The following is a 22,523-nucleotide window of genomic DNA, read 5'->3' on the forward strand; positions in this document are numbered from 1 at the left end:
TCACAAACAAAATCCTGATTTCCAGTCAATTTAACAGGAATCACACCATTCTTACACATATTTTGAAGCTCCCTGACATTCAAATGTCCCAATCTTTCATGCCAAACTTTTATATCTGTTTGCACAATATTACAATATTCTTTTTTAATTGTTTTGACATTTAATTCAAATAAATTGTTTTCTGTTAAATGTGCCATCAAAACTACAACCTTATTTTTCATAATCATTGCTTCAGTATTATTCTTTATTATTATATATCCTTTTCTTGTAGCTGCACCTTCTGAGAACAGATTTCTACGCAACTCAGGTACATATAAAACATTTTCAAGTTTACATATTTCCCATGTACCATTAACTTGTTTGTTTATCAGTATTGTTCCTTCACCACATACTTTGATATTCTGTTGGTTTCCCAATTTCACAAAATTATTGTAAGGAGACTCGTTCAACTCACAAAAGTAATCCCGCTTGAAGGTCATATGCATTGAAGCTCCACTATCAAGGATCCACGCCTCTTCATCGTGTTCCTTAAGCGCAACACTGAATGCCAGCATGTTCTTAGGTTTCAGGTTATGCTTTTTCTTTGGCATCATACACTCTTGGGCGAAGTGACCTCTTTTACCACAATTGTAGCATACAAATCTATGACTTGATGATTTTTGATCATTTGTCTTCGGTTTATTAATATTTCTTGAATTGAACTTTCCTTTTGACACCACTAATGCTGTCTCACTGCTACTTATGTCAGTAGCAAGACTGGCTTCTTCATCTATTAGGCGAGAAGTGAGATTCTGAATTGTTTGATTACTCTCATCAAGTGATAACCATGCTTGTCTGAGTGATCGATATGTTGATGGTAATGTACTCAAAATCTTAGTAATTATCGCTGTGTCACTAAGTTTCTCACCAGTCTCCCGTAACTGCTTTGCTAAGCTCTCCACTTTGGACACATGCTGTGCCATTGTGTCACCTGTGCTATATGAATATTGATAAAATTTTTCATGAATCAACATCTTGTTGTATTCTGACTTCTGTTCATATATTGCTTCTAATTTTGACATGACTTCTTTAGCAGTCTCACAGTTTTCTATCAAGGATATTTGGTTTAAATCCATGGATGATGTTAGAATGAACATTGCCATACCGTCATCTTTATCCCACTGCACTTGCGAGCTACTTTCCAATGGTCTTGTTTTTTCTATGTTTAATCCCTTTGCTCGTAACGCACATTTGACTTGGAATTTCCATTGTTTGAAATTTCTTCCATCAAACTTCTCAATTTTCATCGCGTTCGCAACCTCCATCTTGTAATGTGGTTTTCTTTTACCGGTTGTAAAATTTGCTCATAACACGAACTTTTATTGAAATATTTATTTATCTAATTGCCTGGGCCCATAACCTATTGGGATTAGGCAATATTTCAATAAAACGTCTTGTTTGATTTCTTATTAAACACGATATAATTTCCAACTCAAAATAAGAACAACGTCATTTTTCAAATCAACGTATGACAGACACATAAAAGAAAACATCGCCTCTCGCGGCAGACAACAAAAAGTTCTCATGAACATAGAGAAACCTACTTTATAAAATTATATTTTAACAGGATCAAACAAACTGATCCGGAGCTGCGGACTACCTAGCGGATTTACCGCGGCTCCAGCTCGTAAAGCATGAATAGGAACGGGGTGGTTTTTAGTCAGTAAGAGTTTGGCACTCCCTCTCGCCTCGCTCAAGGCGGGAGTAGTCTTTGGATTATTTTTCTCCTCTCAAAAAAGGGTCAAACATACCCCATTTTACGGGGTTTAATTTTATTACTTTGACCGTAAAGGACTTCACATTAGACAAAGCATTCTCTAATAAATCTGAATCTGTTAGGGAATCAACTGTTATCAATCAAAAGTATTTAGATCGACATACCTATGAGTACTTAAGTTTTTAACCAAAATTCAATAGAACCATGTCAAAAAAAGATTTCTCTATCCAAAGACTTTAATTTTTTCAGTCTTTAACTCTTAAAGCGCCCTGTTAAATATCAATATTACCGTGCACCTTGTACGCAGTTACAAATCGGAAAAAACATATATAGACTAAATAAGTGAGGGCAATCGTGTGAATAGAATGAAAAAAATATCCATGTTCTCTGTCGCAGCAATACGACATGAGCCGCAGGAATACGAAAAATGTGCCCGGTATATGGCAATAGGCTCACCACCTATTACATGGGACTTACAACATAAATTGTGAAATGTGGGTGTAGGTACATTGGCATTATGTGCCATAATGTGCACCTCTGCCTACCCCTTCGGGGATTAAAGGCGTGACGTTATAAAAAATAAATAAATCAATATATACGTAAAAGGCGGTTAAAGGATTAATAAAATAATATGATCTCCAATCCGACTTAATGTTATCTCAGTACCGTCCTGTACTTGGTAAATAATTCATAACAAGATGTTTAAAACAAATGTTTTCGTGTTTGAACTTAATGCCAAGACAGCTGGGCATTCGATTCTCGGGTCGACCAATGAGTTATTGACACAACAGCTTGCAGTTTATTTTCATAAATTTCCTGTTTCCTTTCATCTTACAAGATTTATGTAAACAGTGTTTTATATCAAGGAACGCCTTTATTTCTTTTGTAAAAAATATTATATTAAAATTGTTGACTACTCTGTACACTATACACGCGTTAAAATGATTTGAAATCGTTAATAAAAATCTGAAAGAAGAATCAAACTGAATACATATCGACATATCCTTTGATATCTTTTGATCTGGCCAGTCTACTGCTTAGTTGTCATAACTTCTACTAAAATTCAGCCATTTCGAGTGATTGAATAACAAACATACTAGGTACACACAAAAAAACTTACAATCCTTTGCATTAATAATAGCGGTTCAAGCAAAACTATCGGCACTACAATTACAGCGCAAGGCAATAAACATTTTAAGTTTAACTCTATTAAAGAGTAAAGCCAGAGTCCTTGAACACCCAGATGTACAGACACGCGCTCTACCTCTGGTATGCAGCATCAACACATGCTAATCCAACAATAAATCTTATTAACAGTAATTAAGACTGAAAGTTGTTAGAAATCGCTTGGCAAGGGAACAAATGATTCATTAGGTACTAGAAAAACGTAGGTACCTACTTAGATTTCTTGAAAGTCATTAAAAGAAGGTATTTTATTGCATTAGACGCCTGTGATGTTATTCTTTGCGGTTAATTCTTGTTGTTACCTAAGGTATAAAACATGTTTTGCAATTATTCCTCTGCTGTATAAAACTAGTAAGAGTTTGAAATTATTTGTAGTCAAAATTAGCAAGATGTTAGAATTATCATCGGGTTTAGCCCGCGTTCCCGTGGGATAAAAATATCCTATCACTATCCTGTCAGCTCATACCCTGTCTGTATACCAAATATCATCAAAATCCGTTCAGTAGTTTCAGCGTAATTGACGGACAAACATCCAAACAAACAAACTTTCACAATTATAATATTAGTGTGATTTTACTAAGTTAAATTTTAAAATATAGCTATGATAAAATACCTGCTAAAATGCTATGATAAATAATATAAAATACGAAACTGAACTACTGCGTATAGAATATACATAGATATAAAAAAAATGTTTTAAAATCCGACCGATAGTTTCAGACGATAACACATGCAAATCAACAATCGATTTTGTTTTAGATCTAATTCTGTAACACACTGAGATCTAGCTTTCAGCGTTTCAGTTTCATGTGTGTTTAAAAGAATTTATTTTACATTACATTGGCTAAAATTGTTTTACGAAAAACCTGTTATTTTTTATGATATAAACCAAATAATGTAAGCAATCGCCGCCGCCCATGGACACCCAACATTAGAGGCGGTACAAGTGTGCCGGGGGTTAGGAATTTAAGGGTTGTTGGGGAATCGTGGTTTAGGAAGATTGGGAAGGGGGGTAATTGGGCCTCTGGTAACCTCACTCACACAACGTAAACCGTTTTTTCACGTCGCGTCGGTTTTCCGTGAGGCCGTGGTATCACTCCGTACGAGCCGGCCCATTCGTGGCAACGCATGGCTCTTCTACACTATTCTTACTTCTAAAGAAAAACATAAACGTAATATTATATTAAGTCTTAATATTTCATACAGACCATACAAAAGATTCAGTAAACGCTGTAATTTAAATAAATTATTTAACATTGAAACTGAAAATAAATGATAAACGTTTCGCGAACCAATTTGCTAATGACAACTGACAGACAGAAAAATGCATTATCTTTTCGAAAATGCATTAAACTTAGTAATGAGCTACAGTTTCATGTAAATTTTCAGGATTTTTATGTTTTTAAAATGGCTATGATGGTTAAAACTAGTTTTTGTGTAACGTAAATCAATATTTCATCATTTTGAAGACATTTTTTTTTTGAGAGTTTATCATCCCATGACTTCTCGCCTTGGGTGTGGCGAGAGGGAGTGTCAGACTCTTACTGACTAAAAACCACCCTGTTCCTTCTCCTGCTTTGAGCTGGAGCCCCGGTAACCTGTTACGTTGTCCGCAGCTCCGGAATTTTGAACACAGTAAGCTTGTATTTTTCGAAGTATAAAGTTTGGTTATAAGGATGACTCAAGATTGATTCATTTGTCAAACAACTTTAATACCTATAAACTTGTTTTTAACGACAAAAAACAACGTAATTTACTATTTAACTAGAAGTGACCTAGTTAAGACTGAATTCAGAGAGATGTTAGTCGTTTTGATTTACAAAGTAATTAAATATTTGAACTCATGTTGAGTTAATTTTCTTGTACATTGTGCGATGTTTACTGCTTCTGCCATTTATTTATAGGTACTGGTACTTACACACGAATATCGTAAACTTTTGTAACTATAATTAAATGTTGATTGTTGGGTCAAGCAAACACAGCTTGGCAAAAAAGAATTTCCCATCAAAATTGTTCCAGCCATTTCATAGATTTGCTAGAACAAAAAGACATACAAAAATTGCAAAAAAATATCTTGAGTTTGTATCGTATGTATATTCACATGCATACCTATAGTAAAACGCGGTTGTCTCAATATTATATAGAAACAGACATTCCAATTCTTTTTATTAGTCTAGGTGAAATGCTATAACGAAAAACAGTGACAATCGACGTTTGACTGTCGACGCGTAAATACAATGACCTATACCTATACAATAACCTTTTACCTATGAGTGGTACTGTGAAAGCTTTCTTGATTCATACATCTATAATTATACAAATATTCATGCATGGGGTTTTTTTCACAAAATGTGGAGTTCCTCGAAACATTCCAAGAGAGAGAAAAGAAAACGGAACACAATTACAAATGTACAGACATACAGACACAGAGTCGTAAACACACGGCGAGCCGCCAGCAACAGTTTTTCACAAAATTATTTCTGTACCAACCATCGTCATAACCTCCGAACAAAGGAAATTGAACCTTATGCACTTGTACTAAGAGCTTGTTTGTGAGAAAGAACCGTTGTGCAAAGAGAATTGAACCTTATTGCACTTAGTTTAAGAGTTTATTTATGGTTGGGAAAGAAAAATGGTGGGTAGTGTTTAGATTTAGTGTCAAAAAGTATCTTTCATGGAGCAAACAGTTTACTAGTGCAGGGTTGTTTTCTCAAAGATGGAATGGTCAATAGTTTATCGCGTAACTACAGGGTGGCAAGTCTGCAAAATGCCACGGGACCCAAGAGCCCCTGTTCAAGGGTTTTCATCTGGACTCTCCTCTTTTTATATTTGGTAGGACCTCTATTGGTTTAGTTACGCTACTGATTTATCAGTAGTTACCTAGGCCTCCTTTTCTTATTTATTGGCCTCTTTTATCATAATAGTAATCCCACATTAAACCAAGAGCTCAATTCAATAAAAACAATAAATCAGTCTTCGTTATCTGTGAGTGCAAATATTTCTTTGATGTTTCAAACATCTAAAACTTCTAATCTTATAAAAATAGCGAGAGATGCCAGGTTACAGTACTATATTAAAGTAGATAGTAAAACATTAAATCACTCTGTAAAGTCCCACTTCTGGAGAAAGGTCTCTCTCTCTCTCTCTCTCTCTCTCTCTCTCTCTCTCTCTCTCTCTCTCTCTCTCTCTCTCTCTCTCTCTCTCTTCTCATACAAGAAAAGGATAAATTAATCACCACATTTCATGGCGGAGTGCAGATTTTCTCACAATTTCCACTATATTTTCTTTCACCATCTCATGTCAAATATGTCAATGCTTGTGTCAACAAACTTAGAGAAAATGCAAATTATATTTTTCAGTAGAAAAAAAAATGCTTTTAAATATACTTGCCAGGTTCCAAACCCCCAGTCTCTATCTGAGAAGTAGGTGACTTGCGAAGTAGAACATTTTATTCTTTGTATTTAATACTTTGCTGCAACGTAATAACAGACATCTGGCATTCTTTATATATAGAATTTTATGTAAGTAAATGTGTTGACTGGGAGAAGATATATTACAACTGTTTAGCTAACCTAGCTAGTCTTTGAGTGTATGAAAGCTATGCTTCGACAGGAATGGGCGGGCTCGACCGGAGTGATACAACGCCCTCACAGAAAACCGATGTGAAACAACGCTTGCGTTGTGTAATTGAGGTTACCGGAAGGCCACTTCCCCCCCTTCCCAATTTTACCAATCTCCGATTCCCCAACAACCCTTAAATTCCTAACCCCCAAAATGCAACGCACTTGTAATGCCTCTGGTGTTTCGGGTATCTATGGGCGGCGGCGATTGCGTACCAGCAGGTGATCCGTTTACTCGTTTACATGCTTATACCATAAAAAAGCTAGTCAGTAATATGTAGTACAGAGTCTGGTATTGTGGACGATGTATGGTAGTAGGCTATTGCCGGCTGTTGTGAGCCCCATGTGATAGGTGGTGAGGTTCGCCCTAACTGGGAACCTTAAAATGGGACTCAGGACATGATTAGAGAAAAGTGGGTGTTACATTGTGGGAGGTATGGCTGGATGTGCACCTCTTTTTAGTCATTTGGAAATAAAAAGTTATGTTTTTAGTTAAAACAGTAAGTTTTTTTTGGATAGAAACTAGGCAAGCTAATAGGTAGACATTAGATTATTAATTTATTAAACGAGTTGTGTCATTCGGGAACTAAGCCTTACATGTGTTTTTAATTTCTATGTGTTTTAATATGTGCTGTTTGTTTTATTAGCAGAAGAGACCGGCTGCTGTGCATTGTGTCTCGGGTTCGATTCCCGTACGATAAAATACATATTTGTGCGATCCACATTTAAAAACTGGCCTATTTTTTCGATGCAGATGTTTGATTAATTTTGGGATTACTGCTGTTACCTATTAATAACAAGAATCTAAAAGCTAATAAAAAGAATTTCGAAATTGAAAAACCTAATTTTACAGCTTAAGCCAATACATTATACAGTTTTAAGTAATATTAACACTTATCTTTATGTATTTAGCTATTCGAAAAAAGTACAGTATTAAAGTTAATAAAAGAATTTGAACTTTAATTCAATATTGTAAGTAATCATATTTAAAAAAAAATAGTACTATATCAACAAAAACAACGTAAATTCACAAAACTCGTATAATCCTTTACTTCGAAACTGTCGTAGCAGTGACGTAGCCACGCTACGCGTAAGTATTACCTATTTCAGCGCACGCGCCGGTCGCCCAGCATTCAGTCAGCCGCAGCCCGTTGGTACAGACGTATCACCCCCGCGTCTTAAATAAAAAATAATCACCGTGTTTAGTATAAAATCATAATTAATCATAAAGTACAGTCAACAACAATAAACATCTTATACCTTTTCAGAATCGGTGTAAAAAAAGACATTCGAATATAAAAGTGACAGTGTAGTGAAACGAAAAAAAAAAACTATAAACCGTCAAAATGATGACGATAAGCGAAAGTCAGTTTTCTTCAAATAAAATGTCGAGTATCCACAAGATTAACGATAGGATCGTCCACAAGGATAGTTTCGATGACACCAAGAGTTCCTCGAGTGTCAACAGCACCCTCATCACGAAGAGAGGGTTCAAGCCCTCCGACATGTACGACCCTCAGAAGAAGGAGTTCCTCACAAACCTCAGTTATAAGTTGTTCCCTGTAAGTTGGGTAAGTGTATCTTGTCCTACTAGTGGTTGGCGCTTCTAACACACGCGTAGTGGGGTGGACACAGATATTGAGTAATTTATATTTTTATATTGTTATTTATTTATCTTATCTTATTTTATTTACGTTAACGTTGTTAATATTAGACTTTTTTATAAGTCACTGGCAAACTCGGTGAACTCTGTTTCGCCACCAATAATTTTCCCTGTTTTCCTACTTTTCTCTTGATTTTTTCCTGAATTTTCTTTGCTATAAACCTCACGGAGCCGTGCAAATCAGTTTGTGCGTTCTGGAGTTATAGCGTCAGGAAGGAAAACCCGATTTATTTTTATTATAATTAATTTTTCTAATAAACAAACAATAGTAAAGGGTCTGTCTAATATTATTGACGCTGACTGTACTTTTGGTAAGAAACAAAATTGTGTGATTATCCTTGTACACGTTCATTCATAAACTGGAAACGTCATTGTACCTACACGAAACAATCATACCAACTTTATTTACACAGTCGGTTAAAAACAAATATGAAGTAGCTAATTTCCTCTTAGACACCGGATAAACATATATGATTAACTGTGTAAATACCTACAAGATATGTAGAAATAAGATGATTTATGTAGAAAGAACATGTTTTCATATAAAAGTGTTTATGAGAAATTCGGTGATTCATCATTGACTCAAATACTTCTCAGAATAACTAAGATGTAACCTAGATATACTGAAGACATAAACCCCTCTCTATTCCAAGGCTGAAGCACTGAAAGTTCGCTGAAAAATTTATTACTTAGCATATCTTTTTTAATATTTCACGTTGCTGACTGAAAAGCTGTGAAAGTTTTGCAGAGATTATACATTATGTATATTTTTGTTGCTATTTGTTTTTTTAAGATTGTCTGTTGGGAAATCCTGTTTTTCTGAAATATTGTTTTGGGGAAAACTCGATCGATGTGGTGTTTAGTGGAAGTGGTTGTTTGTTTACTCAGTTTTAGGAGCAGATAGAGGTGATTAAACATACATACATAACCTCATGAAAATATTTACTATACAGATCTTTTTTATATGTACATATATACATAACCTTACGCCTGTCTCCCATGGCGGTAGGCAGAGACAATGGGATGCCTATTGCTACGAATCTTACATACTCCTTTCGCTTCCACAAACTTTAATAACAAGATGATTTACCTGTAAAGACGATATATATGTCTATAGTTAGTAAATTAATTCTATGTTAGATTAATAAATGGATTATTTATCACACAATTTTGTTTCTGTTAATTTCAGTATTACAATATTTCTATTATTTACTTTATATTGTGTTGTATTTATTTATAAGTTTTATTTATTATTTACTATTTTATTATGTAGTTAGATGTACTCACGTCACTAACTTTAAAATAAAACAAAAACTAAATAAAATTATGGTAAAATATAACTAGAAAACAAATATTAAAATTAATTTAAATAATTATTTGTATAATAAGTACGATTTGAATAAGATAGTTTTAAACCTTATTTAAAACATAACTAAAGTTTCAATTATTTTAACATACATACAACATATTACTAAGTACTATTTCATGTATGTATGTAGGTCTGGATAAAAGCCAAAAAATATGAGAACACTCTATTGTTGCAAGTCTTCAGCAAAGATTAAAAATATTTTTAAAAAGCGAGTTCAGTTTGCCAAAACCGGGGTCGATGCCCTGTGACAGGGTTAGTTCAAATTCTAATGAGGTTCAATTACCTATGTTAGTGAACTCTCCATTCTGTAGTCGGTTAAAATAACAATTAATAAATTAATAAAAAAAAACAAAAAAATTAACATCGTTAAATCTTCTTAGGACTTGTTTCACAATGCCCGGATAGCATCTATGTATCAGATAACTTTGAATTAAGAACGTAATTTGTAAGCACTATCTGTCACATAAGTTTATTGGGCACTTATATGAAGGTGGTGAAACAGGCATAGGTGTACCAGTAAAAAGCTAAAGGCAATTAAAATAAAGTACCTACGTAATTTACAATAAGTGAAATCACTATAAAAATTAAAAGTGACTAATCTTTGCCAAAACCAAAATAAAAAATCTACGTAAACACATGAAATTAGGTAGATATCTATGAAACATCGCAGTTGCTGATAAGAATAACAAACAGATTTGTATAATACATAATAATACCTAAAATAAAAAACAAACCTTTAATGACAGACATACGACTATCAAATAAAATATTTGCCTCCAACTTTTAAACCATCCCTGGACTTCCACAAACAATTTAAGGCCAAAATTTGCAAAATCGATCCAATCGTTCTCGAGTTTTCTCGAGTTTGCGAGACTACTAAATTAGATTAGTGATTTCGGAGGTAAAGCATAATATACAGACTTACTTTCGCATTTATACACGTTTTAAAAGGTACCCAAACCCGGAACATTTTAGTAATCATTCAAATATTAACAAAAAGAAAAGCTTTTCACAACTTGTGTATACACACACAGAAAGTTTCGAAACTGCTGCAAATATAACACGCGCCTGCAGACGGACAGACGAACCGATTAACCTATATATTGTAGTGTAGCTTTTTTGCAGCTAAATATAACTGGATGGAGGAATGGCGGCTAGCAACAGATTAGTTTCAGTTTTAATTATTTAATGCACGATGTATCTAGAAAGATGTATCACGACTCGTTTTTTAAAATAATAGCGCTGAGTCTGAAATTAGGAGATAAATGGTTAAGGCTTAATAAAGTAATTAATTACCTCCATGGGATCTCTCACTACTACATGGGATCATGGTGTACCTGGTACTAAGTGGATGTCACATTATATTATGCACTTGACACCCAGACCCGAAACAACAATTTTTGATTCACACAAAGACATTCGTTGCGCGACATCCACCGCACTAACCATGCAGTCTAAGTGATAGTTAATATAAAATATTCGCAGTCCATTACTTAAGTATAGATTTGGAAAAATAATATAAATATTATTGATATCATTATGTCCGATTCATTAAAAGTATGTTAATAATAGATATGACACTATTTATTTACGATGAACTAATTATGAAAATAAACGAAACATTTGAAAATCCCAATTCGGCATCACAAACACACATGTTCATAGATTTCCTTAAAAAAATATGATTAATGTTATCATAGGTCCTAATTCTTCTGCAAAATCTATAGATTATGACGAAATTATTATTCAATGAATTCTATAGTAAACAATAACAAAGTAATCTGTTATCTAAAGTAATATTACATGTACCTATTGGGTAAAAAACATGGTTTTTCAATCACGTTTAATGTCCATAAAAGATAAATCATTCACGGAAATGAACCGACACCATTTCATTTACAAGAATTACTTTAGGTTTACCTAACTGCCACACTCAGAGACATTAATTAATGATTACTTAAACTATTCCTTAGTAACGATTTTGTATCGGAAACAATTGCTAAAGACTGGGTTAAGTAACCATTAAATGACTCAGAGTCATTTGTAGTTGAGTACGGCGGTAAGTCATTTATTTCTCGACTTTTTAAACCTTTCCCGGACTTCCACAAATAATTTAAGACCATTTGTCTAATCGGGTCAGCCATTCTCGAGTTTTGGCGAGACTAACGAACAGCAATTGATTTTTATATAATTAAAGAGATAAACAATTTGCATTGGCTTGACTGAGAAATACAAAATATACACAAGTAGGTACAGAATGAGATCCAGTGTTAGAGCATATACCCGTACTCATAAAAAAGTAGAATTCTACGTAGTTTCATAATGAAGATTACTAGATTACAGCTAAATAAGTAATCATTGTTGGTAAATAGCTTATCGGTTATTATCTTATTTATTAGAGCAACAGCAATTAATGTCGTTTTACTTTTTCTTAGTCTATCGACCCTAAATCCTATAAAGATAATGATTATAAATAGTCTAGTACCTAGTTTTCGACGCCAGTACTTGTTTATGTACCTCTATTTAAAGATAAATACGTATTTATTTTTTTGAAAGTTTCTTTAAGTGAAACATCGGCCATAATTTCAAACTTCGTGTTACTATTGAGTATCTAAAAATTATAGAAAAAGAAAGTATCTACATAATATACTGCTTTAATGGATCTTAACATTATATATGAAGTCTTTAAAGTTCTATTAAATAGACTGCAATAAAAAATAGTTTTCAAAAATAACAAGACTTGTGTATTACCTACCTTTATTTATTTTGCTGTCATAGTCGTCCCACTGCAGGGCAAAGGCCTCCCTACCCTCCTTTCACTCATCTCTCCGTAGAGCTTTCTGTGGCTAATCCTTTTCATAGTAATCGAGTATTACCTTTAAATATGGTTAAAATATAATCGAATACTAAAGACAATCCCTATAAAATGTATGCCAAAATACCGCCACGTACAAACGGTTGAAGGTTCGGAAATACGCACATGTGCGTGTGCGCACCTTCAGTAAGGCCAAACTTGTCTAAAATAAACCTAGACCACTTGACCTGGTCTCCCGAACAATGACCTTATGGCCATAATTTTAGAATTCATTATACAAGTAAACAGACTGGAAGTAGACAAATATAATGAAGTTTTTTTTTTTTACAACAATAATTATAATTAAAGATAAGAAGATTTGATAGTGTTATTCCATGCTACATCTCTTCGTTCTTCTCCTCTTTGGATGGTGAAAATGCTTGGGAAATCCTCCCATCAGACCACCACATACGGCAAATAATAACCTCGATTTTTGGTGGATATTCCCCCATTCGAATGAAGGATCTCCCTTCAGGGATTAAGGAGTAGAATTCTTTGACACAATCTTTGTTTCCAGAAGAATATCGCCTGTTTGTCTTCAAGTCTGATGATAGCTTACTTATAGACAGGCGTACTCTATCATCTATGGTTAGCATACATATATATTTAATGAATTTTTGTTGTTAAAATTGTTGTTCTCAATCCAAGTCTAAATATCTGAAATTCTAGACTACGTTTGGCCGCGACAAATACTGCAGCGGATATTTTCAGCTCCAATAATTAAAATCAAAAGTGAAAAACACAATAAAAAACTTCACAAACGAATGAAGGATAGAAACAACTGCAAATAGCCGTGATCCGAATTTGTGCTAGCCGGGCATCGAACCCTGTCACTCCGCACCTCTGGTCTTGGCCTCTGCGTTATTTAGGGCCCATTTACACATCACCGGCGCAGGCGCAACACTGTTAACAGAGAGATAATATGAGTTTCGTTTAAAAGGACAGTTTATTGGTGTCTGGTTTGGGTTAAGAAGGAATTTAGGACATCAAAGACCAAAGCGTAAAGTACCCATGATTTATTTTCTACCAGATATGCGTATGCGCATTAAGGGGATTATACTCAATAAATGGCGGTTATAACTCTTTTTACTCATGTGTTATGTTGTCATATAAAAACAATGACAGAAATAAAGAAAAATTGCTTAACCTTGGAAGTGATGACGATGGTATTACACATCTCTGCTTTCACCGTTTAGGTAATTAGGACATGAACTTTCTATACTAAGGCATGACTAAGTTCTAAGCCTGATAAATCTTGTTATAACCAGACAGAGAATGAAAGTACTAGTGTTTCATTGTAGACCTAGAAAACTAGGAGGATACTTGATACAGTCACCCATCTAAAGATTGACCAGGGCCCTTAGATCTTTCAAGAAATTCATCTTACCAATGGAAAAACATCTATGAACATATTTCTCCAATGTAGATACGAGTACATACTTGTAATACTTATAGCTTGTTCTGAAATGTTCAATTATTTGATGAATAAAACATTAAAGTTTAAGAAAACTAATAAATTCGTAAGTCCTTTTTCACAGAACTACTTACTCAACTAAGAAATAACCTAACTATCTTCTAAAAGGTTAATATATCTAGGTGACTCAAAGATATACTATATATCTAAACTTCTACATATATACTATATACTAGAATATAAAGCTGAAGTTTGTTTTTTTTTCAATTTGTTTGACCGCGCTAATCTCAGAAAATACTGGTCCTGTTTGAATAAATATCTTTGTATAAAACATCGCGCTATGACCAGTAGCAGTTGAACAGCGACTCAAACCGCGCGAGAGTAACTAGCTACTTATTTATCTTTATATATATAATTCTTCTGTAAGTGTGTATGTCACTGAACTACTCTTAAACGACTGGACCGATTGTGATGAAATTTTTTGTGTGTATTCAAGGGGATCTGAGAATGGTTTAGATTCACAATTTTATCCTCTGGACAATGTTTTTTTTAATTAATTTTGTATTAGTAGTTGTTACTTTTGGAATGTTTTACATTGGATCCGACAAATTTTCAAATTAAAGACGTGTAGACAGGACAACGTCTGTCGGGTCCGCTAGTTATTTATAAAGGGCAACTAACTGTGACAGCAATCAAATAAATAATTTTTCTCGTCCATAAATGTGTCTAGGCCTTACGATGGTGTTGCCAAACATAATAATATGTCATATACAAGTATATAGTGTGACATGACATTGTCTTGATATTATTTATTGTAGACGCGTGTCGTATATAAGACGTGTTCGTTTTTATACTGGTCAAACAAAGCTCTTATGTAATTTAATTATGTATAAAAATAGAAGTTTTGAAAAGTGAAAACTAAAATTGGTGAAGTTTATTTGAAGAAGAAGTTGATTGTTGTTGTTGTTGTTGAATATTTAATACGAACGTTTTTTTAACCGACTATTGCAGAATGGAAAGAAAAGGTGATGATATTAAGTGATAAAACTGAACAATGAGCTACGATTAATAACAGAAATGTCGAAAAATTGGTAGAAAATATTTTAGGTTTTCTAACAAAGTGATTTTAAAAAAAATATCTCTTGAGTTAAACTAAAAACCCGTTAGAACTAAACCAATAAAACTATAAACTAATCAAGATTTTAACTAGTAATAAGCCCATTGGCCTCGATTCCTTGAAAAAAGTCATTCTATTTAATTTTCATAGCCGTTAAGAGTCGCCTGCGCAATTTGGCTAACCGCCAAATCTGACTACTACGTCAAAATGTCTTTCCAATCGATTTTACACTTTATTGACACGGTTAATAAGTATAAAATTGGTTGCAGAAAATAACTGAAATTAAGGTTACGAGTAGAGGACGGTTTTTCTTAATTTTCGATTGTTTTTCGAAGCGGAAAATTGATTGTCAAAATAAATTAGGTTTCGTGTGACATGACAATGAACGCGATTATACAAAATACGTAATAATAAAAAAAAATTGAATATCTTTAAAGTAAATATATAATAAAGTACATATAACTTACTTACGAATAGAAATTATTTATCAAGCACATACAAAATATACTTGGCATGAACTACAGCTCTACATTTCTGCTAGCCTACTTACAAATCTTACGTTTTTATTTTTATAAATAATTAGCTTAAACTCAAAAACAATGTAATCAAGAATTGTATTGTGAACCTCATACCAACACAGCGCTATTACAAATACCAGCAAACTACTCTGTTTGACAAACTAATAAAAAAAATGTTCTTTATTGCCCTGAAAAAAAAAAAAACGACAACTGTATAAAACAACAACAATTAAAAATCGTATTAAAATAAAAACAATGCCAAAGTAAAAGTAAAATACTAACCAAAAACGATAAAACAGAAAAAAATATGTTATCTCAGCAAATAATATAGAAATAAATTAATATTATAAAACTATGCATATACAGAACGATGCAGAAATATCCCGGGACACCGAACTAGCGGAGCCCATGGACTGTCTCACTGTAAGACTAGCCGACAATCATAGACAAAACATAGACACATTAGTTTCAAGTGCTACCAGTGTAAATAAATACCATAATCATTAAAAAACAACCAAACCAAAAAAGAAAAAGCATTTTTAGAAAACATTTCTTGAGTTTTACTCTTTTTTTTTATAAATATACTAACTCATATTTTATTTATTAATAACTATTTATATGTATTAATTTTGTATATCTTGCTTTCGCTTTATCTGTCTGTGTTTACTAACATTTTCTGTTTTATTACTAAACTTTAATCTTAAATAATTATAGCAAAATAGTCAATTATGAAATATGACAAAATTATTTACTCACTCTTCACTATTTTATAAAACCACATGTAAAATTATACAGTGAACTTTAGCCTTTATAGAAAACAAAATCTTGGGGACCAAGTAAAACAATTAATTTTTGCTTTGGTAACCCCAGACCCTTCAATAAAAAGATGTCTACGCAACGTGGCAATACCATCTACCCTCTAACATATAGAAACAGGCACACACAATCAAGAACTCTATTCTAGATCGCAATAAGGCACATAATCCCATACCACTGAGTCTCTGAACTGTGAGCTAAGAATCACTTGCATTACTTCTCTACGTTCACTCACAAAGTCGAGCCGGGAGCCAAATATTTAATAGAAAATGTGGTTGAGTAATGAACAACATGCAGACTATGTTACAGCCAAGGACAAGATAAATATAACATAACATCATAGCTTTAATTCAACAAACGTAGGAGAATGCATATTTTGAATGTAACGTGTAGTTTTTGACAGTTATGTTAAGGATTCGTTTGATAGAGTTCGTTATTTAAGATGTTCATTTAATCTAATTCAAATCGAAAATAGAAGGAAATCATAGTTTCCCGTTCTGTTTTCATAATCGGAATCGAACCCAAGAGTTTCATGACCACTTTTACAACAGATATATGGTAATTTCTCGACTTCCCACAAAAAAATGCGTGCGTGTACCGTGCTACACAAAAATATTCAGTGTGTGCCTGTCCACGCAATATCTACCTGCAAAAAGAACACTAAAACACATATTTAATGCTCTAATTCCATCTTTATAAACCATCAAAGATAAGAACGACCTTCCATTTTGTTTTCCGTGAACCGTTTTATTATGCTGGCAACATTGAATGATTGCTACCGCACGTTGGGGCTAAGAATAAACATTCTCGTCATGTTTTGAAGCTGAAAATTGTAAATTCAAATTGTCGAGTGACGTATTCGCTGTAGTTTTTGTAAGAAAATGCTCAATGACACTGCTTCACGCCTATTATAGTGCCGTCAAGGAACATGCAGAGGTGCTGTCACGGTGCTTACATAAAAATACATTTTTCTTGTCGGTTAAGCTGCATTAAATTAGCCTTATTGTAAGAGAATAAGTATCTTCTTATACATGTGCTTGAGTATCGTGGAAGGAAGACAATTTCACGCCCTGTGCTATGAATGAAAATTCCTGAAATAAAGCTCCTTACCTGTTATCGAACCGACATTCGATGTTCCTGTAAGGCGATTCGGCATCCGATAATCTCTAAGATTTTTTTAAAAAACATCAGACTGGTGTTTTTATACTTCATTCGCTTCATCCACAGTCATCAGTCTACGTTAACAATAAACAGATTTCAGATAGAGAGAAACATGAAATAATTGACTATTTTGCCTTAGAATAACAATTTAATGCGACTAACAAATATTTTTCTTACATTTAGTACCTAGTACCGTCTTATGGTGCATAGGTACACAGAAATGGCGATTAATTTAAAAATGTACATATTTGCCTTCTTACAAACAGCTTTCATAAGATCTCTCAATGTACAGACGCTGAAACTTTCAGTAAACCACCAAAACTAAGATACTTTATCTTTTATTTTTTATCGTTTTAAAGGTTATTTTCTTTTTCTGTCGCTTTGACTGTATATTAGTTTTTACATTGTTCTCACATAGCTGAAGTAATCGAAACAATGTAACCAAGAATTGTATTGTAAATCTGATTGAAAAAGAGTAACCTATGGAGTTTCTTGCTCGTTCTTCTCCATAGGAATCTACACTTTGGAACGAGCAAATAGCTTCACTAGAGGACTGACCGACAGACAGACGTTATTAATATTATTATTTGCTTTGACGTTCAAAAGTGAACCTTCCTGGTCTATTTGAGGCCCGAACGATTTTGACTCTCTGACTTTGACTTGGTATCATAACTACGTAAAGCAAACTCGTACTAAGGGTACCTTGCCGCTTCAGATACTGTTATGCGCTGAAACTATTAGAGCTTTTCTCCATTCATGTACCAAAAAAACCGTGATTTTTTAGTTATACTTGTGCTTCTTTCATTTGTGACTTCTGTTATGCACATAATTGCTCTCTACTTTAGACTAGGTATTTTATTACTGAACCTAGATTTTCAGGACATAGTCATCAAAGTGACTAAGGCTGCCAATTACACATATTTATTAAACAAAATAATTTCATGTGTAATATTCATCTCTCAGAATTTTGTCATAACTACGCCTCCACACTTTATTAGGTATGCTTTCTCAAAGCGATTAGTAATCAACTTACTTTATGCAACAAATGCAACAGTTTTCTGGTTCGAATCCAGACCAGAACATTTTGTACAGTTTCACCAGATTTTTTCCCTAAAGAGACATTAATTCAGTAATAAGATTCTATGCGATACTACTGCCATCTATTATTTGATTCTATTACTATTCTAGATTGTTTTTCGGAAACGTAAAGTTTCAAGACAGAAATACACAGATATTATTCTAAATCAGTCTATTAAAGTAATTCTACTGTTTTACATACATATTACTCTCCTTTACAAATTGCATATAATTCCAGAGCATTCGTTGTATTCGACATATTTCAATGTAAAAAGTCACATTTTTATATTTTCCATTCATAATCACACAATATTGTAAATAATGACGTAATATTTCAGGAGGACATGGAAAACAAGCCTATTCTACTAGGAGACAAAGAGGTGGACCTGAACAAGATCTTCACACCAGCGCCTGATGCTGAAGAGCATATCATCAAGAAGGACCGCAAGTTTGGTAAGTTTTTAAGAAATTGATTTTTGCTTTGACCGTTCTTTTCATTACAACCGTCATTTCTACCACTAGAACTGACTATTAGTCTTTGACGTCTGGTAATTCATCTTTAAAATAATGAATATCTATTTAACATGTAAGTAACATAATTTCTACGTAAATCTACTGGTTTATAGTTGTCTGCTTCCATAATAATGTTAAGCTTGTCGATTTTCAAGTGGATTTATTGTTTTAGGATTTATTTAATAATAATTTGAGCTTTCTTAGCATCAAACAAGTTCTAAATCTATCAGAAATAAACTAACAAGCCTGGCAAGGACTATCAGAGCAGAAGATCTAATTAATTAAATATAAAGGTCATATAGTTATTGTTTATTACCAGTAATTAGTGTCCTCAGCACTCTCAATGTACATACACTTCCGTCAATTTGAACACAAGACTAAATGATTAATATGAGTATTATATTTAGACGATATTTTACTGTCTTGAAATCTTTTGATGATTTTCTCTCTCGGTGATAAACTGCTCATCAAATATCGTAAGTAGGTTAACTGGTCTGAACTCATATCCGTAAACTGTTTCCTCATTCTTCAATGGTGTTTCTCGTTTAATTTTGTTATGGGATTTTAGACTGTTGAGTTGATTTATTTTGGGGATGCATCAGGTTTATCTGTTGCAATGATTGTTGTTGTACGCCATTGGAGATTGTGTACTTGCAGAAGATAGTCTTTCTACAGATGCAGTGGAAATGAAATTAAAACGAATATGATCAATATGGTTTCAATAAAAAAGTGAACTACATATAGAGAGGGGCGTGGTTTGTACTGTCACGGGATTCCGTAAAGTGTCACATTATGTTAAAGTTAAAGGAAAATCCAGTTGTGACACCTCTTCTTTGTATTTGCTTTATAGGTCGAAATGTCTTCCCAACTGGTCGAAATGTCTTCCCAACTTTAATTTATCTTTCTTTCAGTTCGGTTTTTCTCATTTCAAAAAATGAGTTTCGCTTTTGAACACGTGAAGGCGGTTCTCATTTCAAAAAAAAGTTATATCTTACATATGGAAGACAAGAAGGACGCCTTCTCTTGCATTTCCTATATAACAGATAATGAGTTGTCATTATTACTGCTTGTGGTTTGAGGATGACACCTCATTGCGACAGTCACGATTAGGTGTCGTACTCGGTACAACTTGCGCATTGAAAATGTGAGACCGGTGGCACGTTTTGTGTTCCATTCCAGTGACAAATGGCGAACTCTTTTCCCCAAAGAGACCTTTGGAACTCCTTATTACTCATTTTGTGTAAAAACCTGTTATAATAATTTTATATGCAAGTGACTGTTCTTTAGAATTACGCAGATAAAGATGTGTAAAAGCAATTCATTTACAAAGTTATGTTTTACACTTACTCACGTAATTCTTTAACGAGGAACTCGACTAGTTTCAACTAGTCGAAGCTACATAATCGTTGCTACGAGGAGTAGCAACGCGAGAGTTGCCGCATCGGATGTCGCGAAATGCTGCTAATGAATATGATCCTCTTGCATGGCTTGAAAATAGTCAAATAATTACGCGAGTAAGCCGAAAAACATAATAATTAATTTAGTATGTCTCACGAAAGTTATAATATAACCATACGAAGTTATCGCACATACAGACAATTCATTCAACGTATTCAGATCATATCAGTATTAATTTCCATGAGAAAACGAGCGTCCTTTACCCAAAGATGCGAGTTATTTCGGGAGCACAACATTTGCATGAAGTAGTTTCGTTCTATTGTTCGACATGACGTCTACGTCTCCACGCCAACTGTTTTGGTGGTAGTGCACGATTTGCGTCAATTCGCGGCTGAGTCACACGCTTGTCAGACCTTTTCTGATTAGTGTTTTAGTCATTAAAAGCTAGATTTGGCAATGAGACCTAGATTTTGAGGGGAAGCAGATGTTTTTGTTATTCATATCGGGTTAAAGGTCGAATAGAAGTATGTTCTAAGTAATTCTCTGTTTAGTGAATAAGTCATGTAATTGCCTTGTTATTCCTCGAGTAAGTAGGTAGAGATATTATTATGTACATTTAACTAACGGCTCTTTTCATCAGTTTTGTTCCTTATCCCTTTATTTTCTTGACTGAAATCGCACGTCGCAAGTAGCACTAAGTTCTCCCTTAGTCGTCTCACTAAGGGGGAAACCTTTGTTCAACAGTAGACATCTTTCAGCTGATGATGATGATAAAGTCGCACGCCGTCGTGCTAATGGTGAAAACTTCTAAATTGTATTCTAGCCTAGTCAAATGATTTTGCTAAATGATGATATCTATAGTAAAGTTTGCTAAGTACTATATTGTAGGCGTTGTCTTTGAAACTTGAGTCTGTAATTTTCTTCTTCGGTTTCCACAATACGTATTCAATTCTATTACGATAGTAGTGTTGTATGCTGCCCACTCACCTGACTGTGTCTATTCTTAGACACATAGTAGTGACCCATTCTAGTGCCTATTCTTAGGCCGACTACTCAACTTGCAGGTAACGCCATCTATTGAGGTGAAGTGGCAACGTATTCCAGAATACTTGGTCAATACTGATTGCTGTTGTATTATTTCTGGAATTGTTTCGACGTAGTTGAGAGAACTTATTTAGAATTTTAATTTCGTTACGTAATAGGCAATACTTACAATAAAATTTGTATTATCGCGTTATTAAATTATTTTTACTGGAGATATATCTATTGTGAATATGTATAATAAAAACTGAATATATCACAATTAATACTAACAATTCAATCTCTCTACAATAACTCAGTGTCACTAATAACATTGCTCGATAGATGGCGCTAAACTCAAAATGTCTATATTTCAGAGAAAACATTCGCATCATCAGCATTCTACGTGCCAGGAGTGCACCCCACAGTGAAGGAGCAGATGGACCTGGCCAGGGCCATCTCCAAGTCCCTGAGCGACTCCAGCAACCACATGAGCAGGGGACAGAGCATGTACGTGAACAGGAAGAAGAGATCGGTCAAGTGGGTGCATGAAGGACGAGGTACGAGTTTTTGGGATATTGTATTTATTGTAACATTGATACTTATTTCAACTACTAATGATAAATGATATTTATTTTTGCAAATAGGTTACAATGTAACTCTTTCACACATCAATCTCTTAAATAACTAGATGAGGCCGGCATTTCCTATCGGACTACTCTGAGAAGAAATGCCAAAACAAACTCAGAGGTATCTTTTAAAGACCACTCTTTTAAAGTATTTTGAGGACCACTTCAAAATCATTTTTGTAGTAGGACTTATTAGACGAAATACACTTTACATTGTATATGTATAGGTGCAATCTGAATCATTTAAATCATTTAGTTTACATTGATTAGTACACGCATAGATTAGAGTTTGGTCGGTTAAGTAATAACATAACTGTTAACATAACTATTTGATCAGACTTAAACTTTCTTCAACCGTTTACACAAGAAAATGTAATGTAGTTACATGCATAAATTAATACAGATCTGGATAA

The 22,523-nt window shown here is 33.8% G+C and overlaps 2 protein-coding genes across 12 annotated transcripts in view; both read left to right on the forward strand.

The window, feature by feature from the left end:
- The window catches only part of LOC118280709 (uncharacterized), a 184,268-nt gene that overhangs the window by 60,634 nt on the left and 101,111 nt on the right, over positions 1-22,523 (forward strand). The gene's annotated exons all lie outside the window — the stretch shown is intronic.
- The window catches only part of LOC118281898 (uncharacterized), a 28,245-nt gene that overhangs the window by 3,846 nt on the left and 1,876 nt on the right, over positions 1-22,523 (forward strand). For 3 of the 11 annotated variants that reach the window (XM_050699221.1, XM_050699222.1, XM_035602688.2), the window contains exons 2-5: positions 7,830-8,123; positions 15,863-15,919; positions 18,889-19,003; positions 21,859-22,041. In XM_050699221.1, coding sequence (XP_050555178.1) covers positions 7,908-8,123; positions 15,863-15,919; positions 18,889-19,003; positions 21,859-22,041 — 571 coding nt within the window. In that variant the 5' untranslated portion in view covers positions 7,830-7,907. Of the gene's footprint in view, positions 1-7,671; positions 8,133-15,862; positions 15,920-18,888; positions 19,004-21,858; positions 22,042-22,523 lie in introns of all 11 variants that reach the window. The other 8 variants (XM_050699225.1, XM_050699224.1, XM_035602690.2 and 5 more) reach the window with 4 other exon arrangements.

Source organism: Spodoptera frugiperda, chromosome 16 (genome assembly GCF_023101765.2).
Source record: "Spodoptera frugiperda isolate SF20-4 chromosome 16, AGI-APGP_CSIRO_Sfru_2.0, whole genome shotgun sequence".
In the NCBI taxonomy this organism is placed as follows: domain Eukaryota; kingdom Metazoa; phylum Arthropoda; class Insecta; order Lepidoptera; family Noctuidae; genus Spodoptera; species Spodoptera frugiperda.